Genomic DNA, 22303 nt, shown 5'->3' on the forward strand with positions numbered 1-22303 from the left:
ACAGTTTTCTCAGAGTTCCAATGTTTTCTAGGGTAACTGCAGTGGGAAGATGGCCAAGACGAGGCTTGTTTCCCAATATTGTTCTTTCCCTTCAAAATTCTGCATACCAATTAAATATTGGGCAAAAGATTACACCTAAGATTGATCAAGATTCCCTTGTTGTAGGAATAATCGCGCGAAAGTCATGTCGATTGAGTTCTATTTTAGCAGAAAGTTTCACAAACTGCGTTAATTTGAAGCACCGTAGTGTAAGGTGTATCAACTACAGAATTATTGCTGGAGTACTGCTTTATTCTAATCAAGATATCCGTATGTCTACTGACATGCAAGCTTTTCAAAAGCACCATTCTTTTCCTAACGAAATAAGATGTAACCAAAATTTATTTCAGTTTTTCTCCCTTTTGCAGTTTTGGATACAAATGATACGATTCTCTTTGGATGAAAATGCTGCTGTTGATATATTTTGAAAGTAAAATTGATCCTGTACATGCTAATGATTTAGAACCAAACATGGTCAAAGAGGATTGTTGTTCTTGAAAGCTCCTTAACTTTTCCTTAAGTTTTCCTTCTTTTCACTTGAGGTTGAAGTTACTTAAATTTCATTTTGATGAAATTGAATACCCTTGACTTGGAGAGAAAAATTCACTGAAAGACCCTCTGGACTTTTTTCTTTTTTTCCAAAATGTACATTAAAATATCAAATTAAATAAATAAAATTTCCATTTCCATCAACATACTTCAAATACGAAAATGAAATATATCAACAAATTGAAGGTTGCACTAGGGGAGATTTCGTGTCAAGTGTTATAGCACAATTAGAAGTGGAAGATCTTGAAGAAACTGTCTTATGAAAAATTGAAATAGATATTTCATTCTTTTTCCGTTATGTAGATAATTGCAATATTGCCGTTACAATTTACACAAATTTGACAAATTAACAAATTGAAAATATAAATAACTCTTATAATGAAAAACTTCAATTCACAATCGAAATCGAACAAAATAATAAAAAAGATCAGTTATAATCAGTTTAGCTGATAGATCTGTCAAAATATCACTTCCGGAATTTAGAGGTTTAGCTATTCAAAAAGCAGAAACTGTATTGAAAGTATCAAAAAGCATGAATTAAATTATTAAGATTTAAAAATTCTTGAAACGTAATGAACTACGCTAAAAAGAGAATTCTTAGAAATGGCTTACAGAACGAGGAAGCCTTCAATGATAAAAAAATACCAAAAATTGTGGAATTAGAAGTTAAACAATAATCAGATAGTGTAACAATAGAAATATATATTTCTCAAATTTCTTATTTCTTAGACCTTTTGATATGTCTATGTTTCTAAATGTTCTTGATCTTAATTATTAAAAAAACTAATTTTGAAACAGAAAAGACCTAAGGTCAAGAACATTTAGAAACATGAATGAATAGGACACACTGCATCTAAGACAAACTGTATAAAATATAAACAAATGAGAACATTGTCATATAAAACAGAAGAACAACGAAAAAGTTATTTGATATAACTAATACATACACATATAAGTAAAAACCTGTGCAGACAACATACCTTTTTAAATTATTAGATGTCAGTCAAAAGAGAATCTACAAATATACATACGAAGTCTGGCTATTAAATAACGAGACTGGTTACGAAAAAGGGTTTTATTATGAAAATTATTCTACATTCGAATGTTCCCCTTCAATATACTTCCCTCCCCTTGTCACACACGTTTCCATACGTTTTTTCCATTGATCGCAGCAGTGCTGGAAGTGTTATTTGATGAGGGCCTTTAGGAGCTATGCCGTTTTTTGCTTTACCGCTTCCATCGACTCAAATCGGGTCCCTTTCAAAGCAGATCTTTTTCCAACCTTTTAACGAAATCTGAGCAGACCCGTTGACGCAAGAGCTTTTGGTAAGGAGTCAGATTTCTTAGCATCAATATCGTATAGACTTTTGTCATGTGTAATTCTTCGTGTAAACTTTTCTAACCGTTTCTTTATCGGCGTTTACAGCTTCGGCAAACATTCGGATGCTTAATCGACGATCTGCACGCACAATTTGGTTGATTTTGGTCACTGGTTGAGTGGAAACAGTTACAGGGTGACCTGGGTGCTGGTCATCTTCAGTGCTCTCTCGGCCCTCACTAAAGCCCTCACACCACTCAAAAACACGCGCATGTGATAAAGAATTGTCCCAATAGGCATCTTAGAACAATTTATAGCATTTAGTCGGAATTTTTTTCAACTTAACAGGGAATTTGATATTGATGCGGCACGAGAAACAAACATGTTCGTTTCAAACTGCTACTGCATAAATACTATAATAGTGAGGAAAACGTGTATGGGACGTGCATAGAGAAGACATCTAGATACCCAACGCACTACTCGTTTTTCTCTCCACCCGTCTAGCGCGCCTTCTAGGCACGCAGTCTCGTTATTGAATAGCCAGACCTCGTATTCGACACGAATAGATAATTCTGTTGGGATACATTAATCAGTGAATGAATACTTCCAAACTTCCCCAATATTAACAAAAGCATGAGCGGTGAAACCGGTTGGAATTATTTTAATTATTACCATCAAGTACGAGTCCGGTCAGGGTGTGTTGACTTATAAACATTCAAAATATTGAAACGTTGGCATTTTAAAAAACTCTTGGACATTCTCCTTTTGAGTCTTCAACTGTCAACACCAATCAAAATTAATTTTTAATGTTAAAACATTCATATTTTGACTTTATTTTAATTTGATATTCATGATGTAGGTGATCTCTGTTGATTGAAATAAACAAGCAAATTGTCAGCGTAAAATCATATTTTGATAAAGACTACAACAGGTTGCAACGTCAAATTATTATCTGCCGTTAATAAATTATAAAAAAAACTGATCAAGATGATTTAGAAACATAATAATATTTATTTGATATCATTTGATATCATAATGGGAACTAATCTAACTGCAAATTTATTTTGGTTCAATCGACATGTACAATAGTTTACAGTGATGTTATCTTACTGAAATTCGCTTTTGTGTATTCATCATTGGATGATTTATTATTTTTTACACTACCATCAACTGTTGTTGCTGTTTCTTCCGTAACGATTATTGTTTTACCAAATGTTTTTCTATCATTCCTTCTATGATAAATAACTATTTTCAAATCATTATTATTCTCAATTGAAATACGTTTATGGAAACGCTTTGGTATTTTTTCATGCTTTCGTGTATTTTTAGTACTTTCAGTACAAATAAAGCTGTCGGTATTTTTAAATCTATCAGTTAATATTCGATGGTGAGAAGAAGCTTTATCATCGCCGTGATATATTTTCCTCGATTTCGGTTTCTCAATTTTACTATTTAAATAAAACGGACAACTGAATCCTCGCCTGTCTTTCATATTTTTAAAATTACCAACAACTCGCTGTTCAGATAGTGAGTATTTTTTATTAGTTCTTGGTGAGAGAATGAAATAATTATCGCCACCGATTGTAGACGTGCAGCTAGTGTGGTAATTACTATTGATATATTCGCTTGTTGTAAGACCGTTATATAAATTAAACTCTTCAGATGAGAGCTTCCTCAATTTGAAAAATACATCGTTGTCGGTTTGTGTTCCTTTTAGTTCGACAGGAAAATCATTTCTTGCTTTAAAGTTGTACAATCCGAAGTTTTCTGATTCGCATTCGCTGGAATTTTTTTTTCGTTTGTATAACACTTTTGTGTATATTTGATTTTTGTTTCGTGTTCGGTTTTCTGTGGCGTGTGTTTCACTCTTTGAATTTAAATATTTCACGAAAAATATGGGAACACTCGGCATTTTTCATTCGAAATATATTAACTATTTTGATATCTTTCTGACATAACTATAACTGACAAGCCAATATATAAATAGATCCAATACAAAAATTATTGTCATCAATCAAATGATTGAATTAAGTAACTGTCGATCAAATGGACCTCTTTCTTAATGTCACTAATAACAAAGATGAGAGAATACAAACTTCATACAGTTTCTCTTTTATACTCCCAGTAAAATTACAGTGCTTTTAATCTAAAATCCCCACCAGTAACCTGGTCAATAATGGTCACAAATCGACGCTATACTGACTGACATATCGGCCAAATACCGGTGTCGTATCTTAAACAATGTTTGTATTTTTTCTATTGATTTTGCCAATATTGGATATATAGAAAGTTTATTAGCTCTATATTATAAATGTAATTACGAGACTTTTGAATTGCAATCAAAATGAAAATAATGGAAATGTCAATTAGTGCAACAATGAGTGAGGTCATTTTTATATCAAAATTCCAAAAAATCTCAATTTTTACGAGGTAAAAGTTTCTACGTCAAACTTTTAACACCACTTCAATATGGAGTCAGTTCGTGGCATCGTTGGCAATACTCAAGGCCTTGGTATCTACCTGTTTAGAAATATTTTCACAAAAAAATTGTAAAATGAAAATTTTGAAAATTTTTTAATGGTTCTTTTTCAAAAATTTAAATTGATCAATTAACCATAGAATGTATATATGTATGGATTGGGGGTTTCGTATACATTGCGACTCAAAGGAGCTATTGTGCAATCTTCCTGCGATACTGGAGAGCCCAGTGTTTACAGCTGATCAAATAATCCCACTCCTTTCAAAAAGTCTAGAATGTGGGATGGCTTTAATTGCCAGAGATCTTCGTCTTCTATTTCGTACGCACCCAGGTGTAGTCTCTGCAGTTCCTTAGAGATTCACATTTCCAGAGAATGTGGATAGAGGCTTCATTCTCTATGTAAGTAAATCTACACGCCGCATTATCCGTTAGCGGATTCAGTTGTTTATTGAAGCAATAGTGCCCCAAAAGATTGTTCTTACTTAGATTGACACATTCAGCAGATTTTCTCTGATTATAGTTTCAACTCCTGTGAGTTGTTACAATTTTTGGTTCTGTTCCTACCTACCTACATTTCCAGTGCTTTTTCCATTTTTCTATAGCTGATAGCTGCCCCTGCTTTAACCAGCTTTATCGAGCTTATTTCTGATCATTTGTTGTATGGTATTTTTGATCCTATTTGTTTTCAAAATTTATTATTGACGTGAAGTTTTTCTCAAGGCTAAACTTTTTCGCTAATATCCGGGGCAAGTCCCAGGGTTGGTAATTATTTAGGAACGGGTTTGCTTTGATGATTCTGTCTCTGAACAATGTTTAGATTCAGAATCACTCCTAGTGCAGCTGTTGGACAAGATTTCATAGCCACAGCTGCGCATAAGCAAGACAGCCTTTGGTCTTTGCACCTTTGAGAGATTGTTCCTCATGGTAATCGGACTAGTTCTAGTACCACAAACCACTGCCGCATATGTAATGATTGGTCTCACAATTATCATGTACACCTACCGTAGGATCTTTGGGTTACCGCCCCAATTCCTCCCTGCTTTTGGTGATCAACCCTTTTTCATATTCGTTCTATAGAAGTTTACTATCTAGTGTGAGTCCCAGATATTCCCTCTCTGTTTTTCACTCGATTACTTATCTGTGTAGCTTGATAGCTAAAATACTATAGAGGTTTTAATATACGTAATTACTTAATTAATTAATTCTTTACTTTCATATTTAGTAACACAAAAAATATTATAACACAATTTTTTATTGACTTGAGGCGAATTTAGTACAGCAATTTCCATTCCGCTTAGGCAACAGAAACAAATTGTACGTTTTTTATCGTGATGAACTGCATATTTATCTACCGTATCTACCTTGATGGGCCAATTCAATCATGTATTCTTCACGCTGTAAAGGCTTACGCCCCTTTTATATATATTGTAGCAATATATAACATATGAGTTGATACTAGCGAAATTTACCATTCCGTAAAACACGCCTACTGGCGGTCTTCTTTTTCTCGGTTACAACTCATATTAGACGAAAGTTGATAGAAAGAGTCGACCCTTTCTTTGACAATTATCTTTGGTTTATTATTTTCCTAGGAAATTCTCACCCTTTCATGCGAAGTAGAAAGTAAAAATAGTACAAAGCTTTATTTTGGTCAATACAAAACATTGAAGATGCGATCTTAGATTATAAACTACAGCTGTATAGAGGAAACAGAAAGGTATGTAAAAAACAAGGATTGAATGTCTGGCATACACAAAAAAAATGAACTAATGATGTGCGATGGTCATGGAGTAAAAGCATGGAAAAAAAGGAGGTTTTAAATAAAATAGTTGGATGCGTTCTTAGAGTATGTGATAGTTACACAAGTTGGAGCTGTATAGTGAAAGCAGAAAGGCATGTAAAAAACGGGAATTGAATGTCTTGCATATACAAAAATAGTGAAGTAATGATGTGCGATAATCATGAAGTGAAAGCATTAAAGAAAAAAGGAGGTTTACAAAAGAAAAATGGTTGGATGTGTTTTTAGAGTATGTGATAGGTACAGAAGCTGGAGCTGTATAGTGAAAGCAGAAAGACTTGTAAAAAGCATGGATTGAATGTCTTGCATATACAAAAATAATGAAGTAATAATGTGCGATAATCAAAAAGTAAAAGCATGGAAGAAAAAAGGATGTGTACAAAAGAAAAATGGTTAGATGCGTTTTCAGAGTATGTGATAGTTACAGAAGCTGAAGCTGTATAGTGAAAGCAGAAAGTAAAAAACGCAAATTGAATATTTTGCATATAGAAGATAAAATAACATGATGTGCAATGATCAAAAGGAGGTTGATAGAGGATAAAATAATCGGATGCGTTCTTAAAAGTACAGAAGCTGGAGCTGTATAGTGAAAGCGGAAATATATGTGAAACACGCTAATTGAATGTCTTGCATGTACAAGAAAAAATAATGTAATGATGTGCAATTATATGGAAAGAAATAAACAAATTTTGGAAGAAGATTTTGATGAGATTCATATGTAGTGTGTAAGTTATTCTATTGATAATCAATGTGTTGTTCTTCAAGAAAAATATAAGGTTGTGAAAGTTGTAGTAGACATGGTAGAACCGATATTTCAGAAGAGAATAATGAAACTGGTATAGGATGTGTAAAACAAAACTTTGAAAGAAAATAGTGCTATTTGCATATGTAGTTGGTAGGTAGAATGAGAACTGCATGAGTAGAAATAAACAAGTCGAAATCAAAACTTTCCTGAGCTAGTGAGCCTAGTGAAAGCAGTGGAGAATGTGTGAAATAAGGGCACGAAAATTGAAGACTTGTAGTGTTGGTGCTCATACGTAGGTAGGAAGATATTTATATTGGCCTGGTGTCTGTTGCATGAGAAGATAATATGATGGTGTGAAGTTACATAAGGAGTTAAAACCGTAGACGAGAATAATAATTGTGGTGTAGGACATGGAAAGAAAAAGTTTTGAAGATCTATGGAACCAAATTATAACCGAGAACATTTGAGGAAAACATTGCATAACTTTAAACGTAGGCATTGAATCTGCAGACGTGAAAGAATAGAAATATAATGATGTGAAACTAGATGAGCAGCAGGTAGAAAAAGAATACAAGAAAATAATGAATTTGACGTGATATAATTTGAACTTGGACATTTTTTGCATTGAGATTATCTCATCGCAATGCTTGTATTGAATTTCAGAATTAATCTTTATACAATTTTTTACGACTTTTATTAGGATCGATGATTATAACAGTCTTACTGTTACTCTCTTCGATTTTCACTTTATTACAATATTTGGTACAATTTTCATTATTCGACACAAGACATTTACGTTTCACATTACATTGGTAAGTTCCATCGTCAGATAGTGGAACTTTCCGAAAACATTTTTGATATGGCAAGTTTGTCATAGTTGAAGCATTTATTTTCAATGCTTTACATGGTATAGCATTTGAAGCTGGTATGATTCGATAACTAGGTTTTGGTACAACACGTGTACTATTGTTTTGAACAATATTTGTTTTTGATTCAGTTTGAGTTGCGGCGTTGAATAGAGTTGTAACATAAACCTTACCATATTTGTCGAATCCCGAATCATGTAAAATCTTAAGTAACTCTTGTAACATATTTTCGTTGGTTAATTTTTCTCGTGTATCGCTTGCCATTCTTTTTCTATTTTTACAATGAACGTTATCACAATGTTTACCTTTAACGGAATTGGTTTCTGTGTGAGCCATTTTTTCGGTTTTCAAAATAGTAGGGTCTTCTACATTTTTCTGATAATTTGATTCTCTACATATATTACTTTTGGTGCACGGTGTACGTTTTTCATTACCGTAATCAATAATTTTGAGTATTTCTTCCTGAAACTTATTTGGACATATTGCACCTTTTTCCTTAGCGTTAACAATCATTTTGAGAATTTCTTTTTGAAACCTAGTTGGACATATCTTGTATGCATGAGTACTACTCTTTTCCTGTGAATGTTTCAAACATTCTTTCTTTGATTGTAGATCATCAATATTTTCTTTTGATTCATCCAATTCAGAGGAACTTATTAATTTATATGAACTCATTCTTTTTTCATCTATGTCTGCAATGCTTTCTTCTCTTGTTGGCTCTGAAGTATCATAAAAACTATCCTCAATTAAAGGGGGGGCTATTTTTTTGAATTTAAATCGAACATTACTTAAATATTGAATATATTGTAGATCTTTTTCATAAGGAGTTTTTGAATGAATAGGCTGCAAATCCAATATTTTACTTGAAGATATTGGTTTTAATTCCTCTTGTAATTCCAAATCGCTGGATTCGATCTCCTTTTCGTACCTTGTAATAATATCCAATGAAAGATATTTAAGTACCGGTTCAATATCTAACTTATCTTTTTGGGCACACTGTACATCTGAAGTTTTCAATTTATGAATACATAATTTTGATTCATAGGGTTCCATTTTTCGCAATTTGTATGGAACAGGTATATATCTCGGGATATAATTGAGATCTTCGATGTAATCACGATTATTTGTGGGATTGTTTATATAAAGTTTGGATTCTTCCTGTTCTATTTTCCTAGCATCTCGAGTTTTTTGGTTTTCAAAATTATTCTCTGTTTCTTGCAATTCTACTGGATAAACTAGGTATTCTCGATCATATAAATCTCCATATTCATATTTTTTCAAGATTTTTTGGTTTTCTTTCAATTTTCTGAGTAATTGTTGGAAGGTGTACAATGAATATTCCAATTCAAATTTTAATTTTCTTATGAGAGCTTCGTTTTCAATAATATCAAAGTTATTGTGATCAACTGATGATGCCAGTTCTATTTTCCAAATGCCTTCTTCTAGGTCAGTGAAATTTTTTAACGGTTTGGTATTTTCAATGTGATTCAGATTAACAGTAATGTCTGCATTGATCTTTTCGTTAACTTGAATGCTTTTTTCGTCAGATTTGGTGTCAGTTTGGCTATTTTGATCCTTTTTCTCTGACGCTTGCACGTATTGACTACATCGATTTTTATTCTTATGAGTGAAATACGATTTGAGACTATCTTTTTCCTTATTGTATTTTCCATTTTTTAAGCCTTGATGTTTGTTAAGAAAGAGTAGAAGGTATTCATTGAATTTGCATCCATATTTCATAATTTTCACTTGAGCAAGTTGTCCATAAAAGTATTAGTTTTACATTGTGTACAACGAACATTATTTTTATTATGACGTACAATTTTGACAGTATGTCAATTTAATTATTCTTCTTTTTAGTTCGAACAGGATTTGGATATGATAACAATATCAATTACACGGTGCTGCTATAAAAGTTTGACCCACACACAAAAAAAAACGAAATTCAACAGTTTTTCAACATATAAATTGGGCGGGGACCGAGGTTTCATATCTAAAAATGCGACTTCCTTTAGCCTCACATCAGCCTTCAAGTTTTATAATGTGTAGTCGGGCGACACAGCATTTGAATAGTTATATTTATGTATCTATTGTTGTATAAGATACACTGCGACGCAAAAAATCTATTGTGTCTCCCTTTCTTGGTGCGATACTGGAGAACTCATTGTTTGCAGCTTATCCGTTAGTCTCACTCCTTTTAAAAAGTCTATAATGTGGAATGGATGTCAGTAATTATTTTTTTTTATTATCAATCATAACGAATACATAAAAATAATTGTAATGCTGAACTTCAATAGAATAATCTCATGAAAATTAATTACTAATAACGAAATTAGACGCGTGGAGTACAAATTCAAGAACACAAATTCACACGGACAGAGGCAGTAACCAATCACAAATGAAAGAAAGAGAGATGGTCAAAGACATGCTTTATTGTCAAAAATTGTTACAATTTGCAGACAAAAGCTTGTAACAAATGAAATTTAAAAAGTAGAAGGCACTGTATACGCCCTCAAATTATTGGGGATTGCGGGAGAAAATGATATCGATTCGTTTTCAATTGGCAAGTGATTGTGTTTTTTTAGCATTGTAAAATATTGAGCACTTAACTAATTCTGAACGTGGAGTAAGTAGGTAAAGCTCATGTTCCGGGTTTCAAAGTGGATAGCTGTGCAACGATCTTTCTGAATTCTAGAGTCAGAATTTTTAATCTTTTAAACAAACTCCTGCAGTGATCCTTGTTATTTAGTCCGAGTAAATATCTAACAGTTCTCTTTTGTAGTTTAAAGATTTGCTCGAATTAAGTCGCACCACACGTACCCCAGAAGATGCGGTTCAATAAGGACATAATAAATTGTTAAGGAGGTGGATAAGTTCAGTTCAATGGTGGTGCTATTCAATGAAAAGGCAGCAATTTATTTTTATATGATAAAACATTAGTTTTAGAAAGGTTGATACAGAGAACATAAGAATCGCACACTGATTTAAGGGTAATTAGATCACTAGATATGGTCCTTTGAAGTGCCGTGAGATTAGGAATGCTCTAAGAAAAACAAGTGTCGCCTGCAAATAAAATAGATATATTTTATCATATATGTTGTCATATTATCTTTGAGTAGAAATATTTACATATTATATTTCATATCTCTTTTGTGGTTTGTATATAAACACATTCCACGGATATGATCCTATTTGTATTCTCCTGACAAGTAGGGAACCCTTATGTTTTGATAAAGGTCACATCAACCCATATTAATTTTTTTTTGTCGTAAAATTTACTTCATTATCTTCTCTTATACTTCATAATAATCAATTTCAAAATTTTTTTTCCCACCATTATCTCTATTTGAAATTAATAATAACCCATTTTGCAAATGTATTAAACTAATTTGAATTTCTGTGGTCCACACTTAAAATTTTCACATTACTGTAAACCAACAAACTCATGAGTTTTGCGGGTAGTTTTTTTACCTTGTTTTTTTAATTTCAAATTCCAAACACAACTAGTGTTTACTTATTAATGAATTTTTTATATTAAAATAATATCTGTTAATTTCTTGGTCAAGATTGGTTATAATCTTTAAATTCCATTTTTTTTAAATACACATTATTGTGGTTTGTCTTAACGATTAGTTTCATTCCTAAGGATAACTCATCCTATTTCTTCACCTTTCTCCGTTTAGATTAATAAATTGAGTGGTGCTCCATTTGAGAATTTGAAAACATATCAAAATTTTTGAACATCATAAACACTACAGAATCTTGCAACGAACCCTGACAACACACATTAACATGATGAGCTTATTCGGAGTCCAAAATGTGACCTTTTAGGTTATAGTCTAGATAGGCGACGTCGTTTATAAACAGAAGAAACAAAATAGGCCAAGTATTGAGCCTTGGGGCACTCCACATTCTATTGGCTTGCAAGAAGACATCGTTGTATCAACCTTTACAAGCTGACTTCTGTTGGTAAGGTATGGCTTAAACTATGCTAGAGGTGTTCCCCTGAAACCATAGTACTGCAATTTGTTAATTAAAATATTATGATTGCCTCAATCGAAAGTCTTAAAAAAATCACAAAAAGGCGTTACAGTTGAGTGATGGCTGTTATAGCCGTCTTAAGGCAAAGTGCCATTTTGAAATGAAACGATAAGAAGTCGTACAAATCATGGAGAACAGACATTTTTGAGCCAGTTGGTATAATGTTTTTATAACAGTATCATATATCAAATCACCTCTATTCAAGTCATTATTCTGTGTTTTATTTTTGCTTATTGAAAATATTGGAATTTCATTCAAACTACAATGTACAAGGATTAACCGTTCTTATGAAATATTAAAAAGAGTCACTAAAAAATAATATTAAGTTAGAATTATAGTTTTATTGTTTCAGGTCGTAGCGATAATGAAAGTGGAGAGGTGAGAGGACGAAGTAGGAATACAAGAAGGGACGATCCTCGAAGGCATACCTTGGGAGGTGATCAGCAATATTTGGCGATGTCTGGCCAAGGCGGGCCTTTATCAAGGACGATGGATCTTGAGGTATGAAATATTTTCTATGATCTTAGATACGTTGAAAATACAGTGTGTAGCAAATAAGTAGGTCATACATTCAACCACATATTCTGGGTTGAAAATAACTCCATTGAATACGTGGGAAAGTGTACCCAGAAATGTACAGTATTTCTCAATAAGTTTCGGCAGTAGCTAATATCTTAATAAACTAATTACACTATTTCCGTGGGTGATGCCCAGATAGTCCCTTTTCACGTCAATATTTAGTCATTTTTTACGTTATATGACGAAAAAAATCATGTCTTGGAGACGAAAAAATCATATGAACATGTTACAGCCAAGCGACGTAATTTTTAACGTGCTATTGAGGTATTTCATAAATATATTTTTCACGATATATTTGCTAGTAAAAATACCTACTATATATATCGGTAATAAATATATTTTCAATCCAAAGCAATTTATTGGTTTACGTTAAAAATTGAACATATTTTTGTATAATATGTATTAACTAATGTATGATATTGGAAACAACGGATTAAGGACCAGTAAGTTTCTGTCTTCTTGGTAGTTAGCTAATGTGAATTGAAGAATTCAATCCGGTTATTTTCTTTTCTGGTAAATTCCATACCTACAACAGTGGACTTCATCTAATAATTATCATAAAAAAATAGGGTTAAATTTACTAAGAAGAAAATTAATCTGATGTTATTGAGGTAAATAAGATACTTCACTTTGTCATTTAATTTCGGCACAAGCATAATGCACTACCACCAAATAAATTAAAGTCATCAACATAGGAACAAACAAGATACGGCAGCAAAATCTACACTAAACATTTCACGAGAGACGAAGGCACGATACACGACAGTGTATAGTTGCAAATAGTCATTGACCAGCGAGAAATACCAGCATTAATACCAATGACAAACGTTTCTTATCTAGCTACACCGCATTTCGTCGAAGAAAGAATAATTATCGTGGAAAATGAAAGCTTTCTGCCGCCAAATATATAAAACCACCCAATAAGAAGGTCAACTTGCATGTAAATTTCGGCAACACTAATTTAGTTCTGCTACTTACCAATCATGGCGCTCAATGTCAATTGTCAAGATAAACATTTTTTCCAATTTCTCAAACGCTTTCATGATGTGTGTTCTGATTGGGAAAAATTTTATAAAATTCAATGCTCAACATAAAATTATAACTTGTGTAGAGATCATTTCAATATAAAACATTTGAAGTATAAAGCTATCCCATCTATTCCTACCCCTCATTAATGGAGATCAGACTTATGCCAAAGTTCATGACTGTATACTAAACCAAGAACATTCATTTGCTGTAAATACAGGAATAGTAGAAACTGATATTATCGTCGAAAAGCATCTAGTCGTTAGTCTGATTGTTCATAATTGAAATCTGCCAATTTACCTAGAGAGGAGCCATTGGAGGAGTTTTCACATTTCATTGTTGCAGATGAAATTAGTAGTTTTGACAAACAAAAATCATGGTTTTTACTTTAGCTGGAGCTGGTTCGAACAATTTAACATTTAGGTAAATGGTAATATATCAAGTTCATCTCAATACAATAGCCAAAATATCAATATCACAGTTTGAAGACTTATAAAGAGCAGTTCAAGAGATTGAAGATGTGTGGAATTGGAACATTTGTGTGTATAGAAAAAGTACAACAAAACGATGTACTATACAGGATAAAACATTTGCTCTTCCTATGTACAAGAGTATTAAATTGATATAGTTTTTTGACATTTATTGGTGGACCAATCGACTGAAATATTTCAACGTAATTTGATATTTATATTCATAAACAAACGTTTATGTTGTTTGGCTCACTTGTATGCATAGAAATATTTTTTTGTTGAATCCCAAAATAATTGTACTATTTCATCGTAATTATATACAATCAGCTCACTGAATTAATGTTTTATTTCTGGTTAGTATTTATTTTTATATTACACTTTTCAATTTATTTGTTAGAAAAATCTGAATTATCTCTTTTTTTTATCTTTTCCATGTCCGTTATGATATTCACTTTTTTTTCACACATTTGCATTCATAAAGAATGTAATTTCTGAATCAGTCAAAAGCGTGAAAAAAAGTACCGTAGCGGTTCATTTTTTCACGCTTTTGCGTTAAAAAAAAGTCAATTTTGAACGCAATTATTAAATTGTTTTATCAAAATAGTGGAATGTGAACACTTTCTTTCTTACGTCAATTCGTTTCTCCAATAAACTGTTACACTTTTATTTCTTGATATTCGTTCAAGAAAATCCGTTTTGTGTCTAATTGAAAGGAATGTGGTAGTATTATTAGTGATGAAAAGTTATAGTGAAGAAAATTTAAACTGCACACTAGAAGATGTTGTTGAATCGGCAACTTCAACGACTATGAATCTTTTCCCTGAGAAATCCAGAAAACAGTATTTGAAGGAATATAATTCTTTTATGGAGTGGCGTACTAAAAAAAGGTTAATGTGGAAGTTTGGTCGACTTATTCAACACTGAAAGGCACCCTAATGGTAAATAACGACGTATACATCAGTAAATACTCGAAACTCATTACGTATTTGAAAAATGAATCAGTTGGCTATAGACTCAAAAAATCTAAAACAACTCCGTGAAGAAATTAATATATTTCTTTTGCAAGCTCTAGAGGATCATTATCTCATGAATAAGTAGTGACAGCAAAAAATTTTAATGTGAACTTAGATATTATTTGTGACATCTTTTAGGTTTCAATTATCACAGTACCTGATACAAAAATTCATGTTCAACGTCGATTTACTGCTATTGGTGGAATATTTGACAATAGATTGAACTTGGTAAACATTTATAAAAAATATAAAAACCAACGACCCACAAATGTCAAAACAGATCATTTCTTTTTGCAGTAAATAAATGGAAAATAGAAAATGCAAAACCAAAGTTGTAGGTATAAATTTCCCTCGCTTATAGCAACATATTTGAATTTACCAAATCGAAACAACTATACTGGACATACATTTCGATGCTCTTCGGCGTCTATATTCGTAGATTCCGGTACTGATATAATTCAAGTAAAGAAGCACGGTGGGTGGAAATCCAATACAGTTTCTGAGGGTTGAAAAGATGACACAATAAAAAACAAAATGGATTTTTCATTGAAAATTTTAACGGGAACAATTAATTCGACTTGTAGCAACATTGTAAATGTTCTCGATCCTAGCAACAATTCAATAAATACCAACACAACTATGGACGAAGTTTGCGTTTTTTCTTAGGATATGTTCCGTGTATGAAATTAGATATTTTATTAATAAGAGATATGTAATATTCATACTATGTGCATGTGCGTTATTTATCACACGGATCACGTGAAAAATAATAAAATAAAATATCACCTGATAATGACGTGCTACCTGGATACTTCCAATACTTGCTGCCATTCCCTTTAGACATCTTCACAACTGATAAACATCTGTTTTGCTGTTTCAATGACCTCGTGACAGAAATGCCACGTTAAATCAAATACCACATTTTATCACATATTTTATGAGTGATTGATAATAAATTTTATTTGAGTTTAGTGATTTCAGCTGAATATTCCAATTATCAATGAAGCAACCTGTATAAGAAACAAAATTAGATGAAAATACCCATTTGGTAGAATTTTATTTTCTCATAAACCTATTTTATGTTAATTATTTTGACATGTATGCTGGAACGCAATTTGAAATTCAAGTTATAAAGCTATTAAATAACACATAAGAGTACGGAAACAGAATGACCTCATCACCAATTAAGACTTTCAACCATTAAAATTATTGTGACCGGTCAGTCTCAATCAACAATTTAGTAGCTGGTTCCCTTTTATTTCTAGTTAATTAATGCAGTCTGTGTCCGGCTTTTGGGTTTATACAACTTGCGATTAAGAGTGAACTGTGTTCGTGACCCTTTTTACCCTTCTGCTATTGTTGAAAGCAAGTATCGGCGAGGCTTGATTATGTCAGCGCTGTGGTAGTGTAAACGGTTAAATTCGTGATGTGAATTCTCACAAGGAGTAGGATACAGTGATTTCTTATTATATAAAGTGGACAAACCACCGCAAATACATACTTGATTGTTTTAGAATAGAAAGTTGGAGCCTAAAACGTTACATTCTGAGCCTGAGAACATGCAGGTTGTACCTAATTTGAGTTTATTCAAATTTGCACCCAAAATGTCACTGTCAAAATAAGTATCTAGGTGTTTCATACCAAAATTTCGAGATCAAGTGACGGAGGTCTGAATAGATTTCTGTCAGCGAAACTTCCTTTGGGCAACTTTTTCCAAAAATAAATTATTTACACGTTATTTCTGAAGCCTACATAGAAAAAACGTGAATTGATGACTACTTTTCAATGATATCTGAATCTAGTATCATTTTTTCGTTTCATGAATTTGAGTGTGACAGTCTAAGAATATTGTTTATGTCATTAATTCCCTAATTGCCTAATGATATCAGGTAATTAATATTCTATTCATTTATGTTAATCCTGCTTTTTGAGTTTCATCTCTTTTCATTCGAAGTGTCTTTTTTGTGCTGCAACCTTAACGTATTCTATCTATTGTTTCTTTGGTCTACCTCTTGACTTCTGCCTTCATTCGGTCAAACCAATCCAGTTCTCGTAATTCAAATGATTTTAACTTCTCTTTTATTTTATATTTTCCTTACAAATATCTTTTCTTCGTATTTGGTATTCGTTTTATTTTATACTATATTCGTTTTCTACGAGTTTGTAATTTGGAAGTTTTTTTCCGAAAAGTGCGGACTTATCTATCACTATTCGCAATTAAGTTTTTTTCTTTAAACTGGCTGCCCCAATTTTGGAATATGATGTTATCGTTGATGTTCTTGTATTTACATACGGTATAATTACACGAGTTGCTTGATTAATACCCTATAAAACCAACTGTTTTTCTTGCTATCCCATTTGTGTTTCGAAGAATTCATCTTTTTGAAAAAAATTGATGATATATTACTAAAAAAATATAATCACCATGTGAGGTAACGCAAGGCTAACAGATTGATTAAAAAATTTCTAGATAATCCTGAATAAATCAAGAGATCATCATTATTAATATATATATCAGCTACAATTAAATAGTTTATTAAGTAAGAAGTTGAAATATCCAACAACATGTCTGCCAACAGCATAATATCTCTTCCACCACAATTAGAAATGATCTCACGTTCTATCCCGCTTCTGAAAAAGAAAAATCTAGAGCGTTGGGGGAGCTCAGATACAATCTATCACAAAAAAGAATCCTCTGATACGACTTCTCCGATGAATTATAGCTTAGTCGGTTCGCGAACTTTAGTTAAATTGTCGGAAACAACTTTTCCGTTGAAGGAAAATCAACCAGTTAATTTGAAAATTATGTTACACGCTGCTGACCAGATGAGTTCAACAAGGGCTAGAAAGGTAATTAAATGTTGTTTCGTTTGTAGATATGATAGAAAATATCATTAAATATACATCAAATGAAATCAATATAAATTTGCGCGAAAACCTGAAATAAAATTATTACTTTTCAACCAGTGTAAAAACAGACAACAAAAATATTAATTCACGTTGGACGTATTTGTTGCATTGCCAATAAATTCTTTCTTCAACCTTCATATTTTCCAATTGCAATGGTACGTATTACGTAGGATCATTATAAATCTGGTACCTTGAGCACAATTTTTTGGGGAATTGAATTATATTGTTTTATATTGAATACTGACAGGCAGCATCTCAATTTGTTTTTTTCAAAACTAGTAGTCAGGATATTTATTCTTTGAGCAGATCATGCTTAATTATGACATTTAACTGGTAGATTGAGGTAGTTACAGTTCCTGGAAAAATAGTGACTGGTAAATGGGAAAAGAAGAAATGTACTTTAGAGCAATCTGAATTATGTTGCAAAGTGTGGTTTTTGTTTTCTATACTTTCATTACTCTTATATATTTCGGTGATTTTTCAATGCTATGGGGTGTCTAAAGTCTTTGAACTAACACCATGCAAACTAAAAAAACTATTTTCGTCGTGGACGTCTTTTCTTAATAGGTTTGGACGACATTAAATCTTGTTAGTAGATACTCTGTTCGTTCTTTCAATGGAAATGTTTGGCATGCATATTTGTACCTGCTAAGTAGATTTTACTATAGGAAGGCAACAAAAACTTGTTTCCATGATTATCTTATAGAATTTTAGTTTGTTAATGAGTGATTTAAATGTTTCAAAACAATAATCGACGTTATTAGTTTTAAGACTGAAAGAAAAGAATTTTCACATCAATCATTGAAATGAATTTGCATCAATCTCAATTGTTCATTCAACAAAACTCGAAAAAGAATATCAAAATGTTGAATTGGTTTGTGAAATAATTAGTACTCGGAGCCGGTTAGTGTAGATTTGAAAATGTAATTTTTTTACAGTGTGGAAAGTAACGTCAATAGAAACAAACCTTTGAAAATTTCCTTTGTTTTCAAAAAATTGTCAAATCTTTGGACAATTTAACTTCAAGGAAGCTGCAAATTTCTCCAAAGGAAAATGAAGCTTGAAAGGGTTTCGTCTGGTTGAAAGAAAAAATATTTCTTTCAATAAATGCTAATGACTTTTAAATAAATTATTCAAAAAATCAAATCTTCAAGATTATTTGTTACACTCTGTATATATGATTTGAAAAACTGGGAATTCCTATAAAGTAAATTATGAGTAACTTTACATACTTTTACCATATGTATAGCCGGGAGGATGTTATGAGGATAATAAAAAGTGTCTATATCTATGTAAACACTGAACATTTCACAAATCCCTGTAAATAAAGGAGTTGGTACTGTTTAGTATCTATGATATATTCCCTGAGGAACTGGTAGAAGTCAAGTTCCTTACGACTGTATTTTATGATCATTTTTAAGAAAATTATAATGAAGGTTTCAATTAAAAAGTTTGTTAATATTTGGTAAAACAATTTCATCACTTTTGTATTGATTCTTAGAAAAAGTCTGATCAAAAACCGAAAATTTCTATGTACAAGCAGAAATGTCATCTAATATATTCAGATTTCAAAGCAAATTTTTCAAATATACTAATTATTTCTTTATGATTTACTTATATATAACATCAAAATGTAGTGTGTTGGAACATATAGTGCTAAATAATATTTTTGTGATCTAAATGTGTCTTCCTTATTGAATGAAATCTCACATTTACTTTCGTACATGCTCAGCTCATTATGCATAACCTAATAACTTCAATTCATAACCTCAATTTAAAAATATCATGTCATTAAAAAGCAGGGCAGCCCTTCAAGCATTTCTTGAAAAATTTAGTGAAAGCTAGTTATGAAAGCAACAACGGAATATGTGGTAATTAACAAGCTGATCACCCGGCGATGAAGATCGAGGCAACTCATTGTGTTAGACCACAATCTATCATAGGTTTCTTACAAAGTCATCAAACCATGATTTGCCTCCAAACAATCGAAGATATTTTTACTTAATGGACTCATAAAGTTTTTCCATTAAGCGAAGACGAACTAAGCAAAGTGACAATACTTCCATTGGACACTTTCCGTTGATTCATTGTATGAAGAATATTAAAAATTTTGTCGTATCTACAGGGTCATTCATGGGAACAGGATGTTTTTAAAATAATCATATAAAATTTAATATTTACTTTAAAAAAGTTTTATTGGTACAGAAATACTTGTTAAATCATAGCATTTGTTACTTACTCACTTACGAAAAATTATGTCCGGCAATTGATGTCCATTTTGGGCAATACATTGTTGTAGCCTTTGAAGGAAACTGGCCTCAACTCTTTGCAGCATGTCTACATTAATCTGAGTGACGTGTTGAGTACATTCAGATGAAAATCAAATTTTCATTTTCTTCAAAAATGGTGATCATATATGTCGATAAAATTGTAATCGCTGCTGGGAATCTTGCTCTTTTAACTGCTGAACGACGGCTATCCTGTAAGGATGGAAATTTAGATCTGTATGCAGAATTTGTCCTACCGTATTTGTGCTCATTTGAAGTGCTGCTAAATTTAGGCGTTGGTTTCTAACAAAGGCTTCCCATACTCGTTCAATGTTTTCCGGAGTGCTAGCAGCTCGTTGGTGACCCGGTGGATTTTTCTTCAATATGGATTCACCAGGTTGTTTACCCATCGCAATATTGTGTTTCGAAAAGGGACACTTGCATTATGATGAATATTAAACCGACGGCGGAAATCTCGCCGAGCAGCAGTTACGGATTTGCATTTCGCACAAAACTGTCATACGCGTACAACCGTTGGTCTAGCGTCCACGGCTCCATATCAATGACTGAAATGTAAATGCTATGAACGAAGGAAACGTTAGATACCAGTTACGTGCCCCTCCCACAATAAGCACCCGTGTACAACCCACTTCAAAAACATCCGTTTCCCGTGAATGACCCTGTATAAGAAAACTATCGAGCAGCTCCAATGCAATTGCCAGACTGTCCATCGACATTGACGGTATATTCGTTTGATGTTCTTAAAACCAGAAGAGGTGAAGCACGTAGCCTTCAGACAAGATTTTAGTGAAATATTTGGTTTTTATTGTATGAAACTCATAGGATTTCTTTGTTCAAACATGTTCATAATATGCATACATGAAACATAAAATAAATATACATGAAACCATATAAGTCCAGACATTATTGTTAATATGGAGGAGGATAAAGAAGAAATTATAACTCAATGAATTTCTTCATTTTATAACAATCCTTTAGCAATTATATTTAATTAAATATCTATATTATCTTATTCATTCAACATGAAATTGAAAAAAAATATTGAAAAAGACGTAGAATAACACCAAATAAACATGTTTTTTATAAAGACTATTCTGTAAATAAAAGAATCTATGGAATATATTTTAATTCCAATCTATCATACTGCGACTTGTTTTATATTCACTGTTTTTGATGTTTTGACCTAATTTTGGTTTTTATTCAAATAAAATTACAACAGACAATTACTTTACTTGAGACGGTACCCAATGAAAGTCTATTAGCTGTTGTATAAGCGAGTATTTGCTTCAAAATTAATAATTGATGAATTTTGGATAAGGCTAACTGAATCTTCCCATTTTAAGGGACAGCCGAGAGGATATCCACCTCCTACGAATTCCATGCTGTTCGACGATGATCCTGGGATCATGTCAGAAGTAGAAACTAGTTCGACTGGTTTTCGTAGAGGCGGGAAACAAAGGAGCTCGCTTCCAGTTGTTAGAACCCCAAGTAAAACTTTAGAAAGACCACTAGGTAAGATAATTTATCATGATAATACTGAAAACACAATTAGCAATCTTCCTAATTGTTTTAGTCTCAACATAATAAATATAATTATATTATGTATATAACTACTCATCAAACGCTAACTCTTTTCGACTTTATTGAAAAAACCTATTCAATGATAATAATTTTGTACGTGTTCACTTATAATGAATAGAATTTATTACAAAACGAAGAATATGCTTCTCCAATAAAGCTCCATTCACTTCCTTACAATAAAACACCCGTAAAAATAGCCCTTTATTTTGAAATAATGAGGTTTCATGCGATGTAGTATAACTGTGACAAACAATATTTGAAGAAGATATACATTATTGGGATATATGAGGTATGACAATTCAGTTTCTGGAAATAACCAAGAAAGAACCAGCAAGTTTCAAATCACAACTTCATTGTCGGTTTCTACAATAGAACCTATTCAACTCTTCAAAACGATTCCAACGTTGCTTACAAGATTTATAACATTCTTGTTGTAAAAAAAAAGTCACAGCGACAATATTTGAAGAATTAGGTTGGTGTGGTATCATTCAACTGTCTTCATTTCACCAATACTTTGTACAACCAAAGAGCGATTGTGTAAGATACATATTATCGTGCTGAACTTGGATCGTAAGTGCACAGAGCTTTCGTTCTCTGCGCA

At 32.2% G+C, this 22303-nt stretch overlaps 1 protein-coding gene and 1 long non-coding RNA gene across 30 annotated transcripts in view; one reads left to right on the top strand and one right to left on the bottom strand.

Annotated features, from left to right (window-relative positions):
• The window catches only part of LOC130902297 (coiled-coil domain-containing protein CG32809), a 373790-nt gene that overhangs the window by 111259 nt on the left and 240228 nt on the right, over positions 1 to 22303 (top strand). For 23 of the 29 annotated variants that reach the window (XM_057814300.1, XM_057814298.1, XM_057814290.1 and 20 more), the window contains 3 exons: positions 12188 to 12336; positions 17750 to 17773; positions 21465 to 21633. In XM_057814300.1, coding sequence (XP_057670283.1) covers positions 12188 to 12336; positions 17750 to 17773; positions 21465 to 21633 — 342 coding nt within the window. Of the gene's footprint in view, positions 1 to 12187; positions 12337 to 16212; positions 16489 to 17393; positions 17774 to 21464; positions 21634 to 22303 lie in introns of those variants that run through there. The other 6 variants (XM_057814292.1, XM_057814304.1, XM_057814308.1 and 3 more) reach the window with 2 other exon arrangements.
• Positions 12753 to 15898, bottom strand: LOC130902303 (uncharacterized). Its single transcript, XR_009060382.1, has 2 exons — positions 15710 to 15898; positions 12753 to 12940 (listed from the first exon to the last, which is right to left on the bottom strand). It is a non-coding gene; the product is annotated as an uncharacterized LOC130902303 (long non-coding RNA).

This window comes from Diorhabda carinulata, chromosome X (genome assembly GCF_026250575.1).
Source record: "Diorhabda carinulata isolate Delta chromosome X, icDioCari1.1, whole genome shotgun sequence".
Lineage (NCBI taxonomy): Eukaryota > Metazoa > Arthropoda > Insecta > Coleoptera > Chrysomelidae > Diorhabda > Diorhabda carinulata.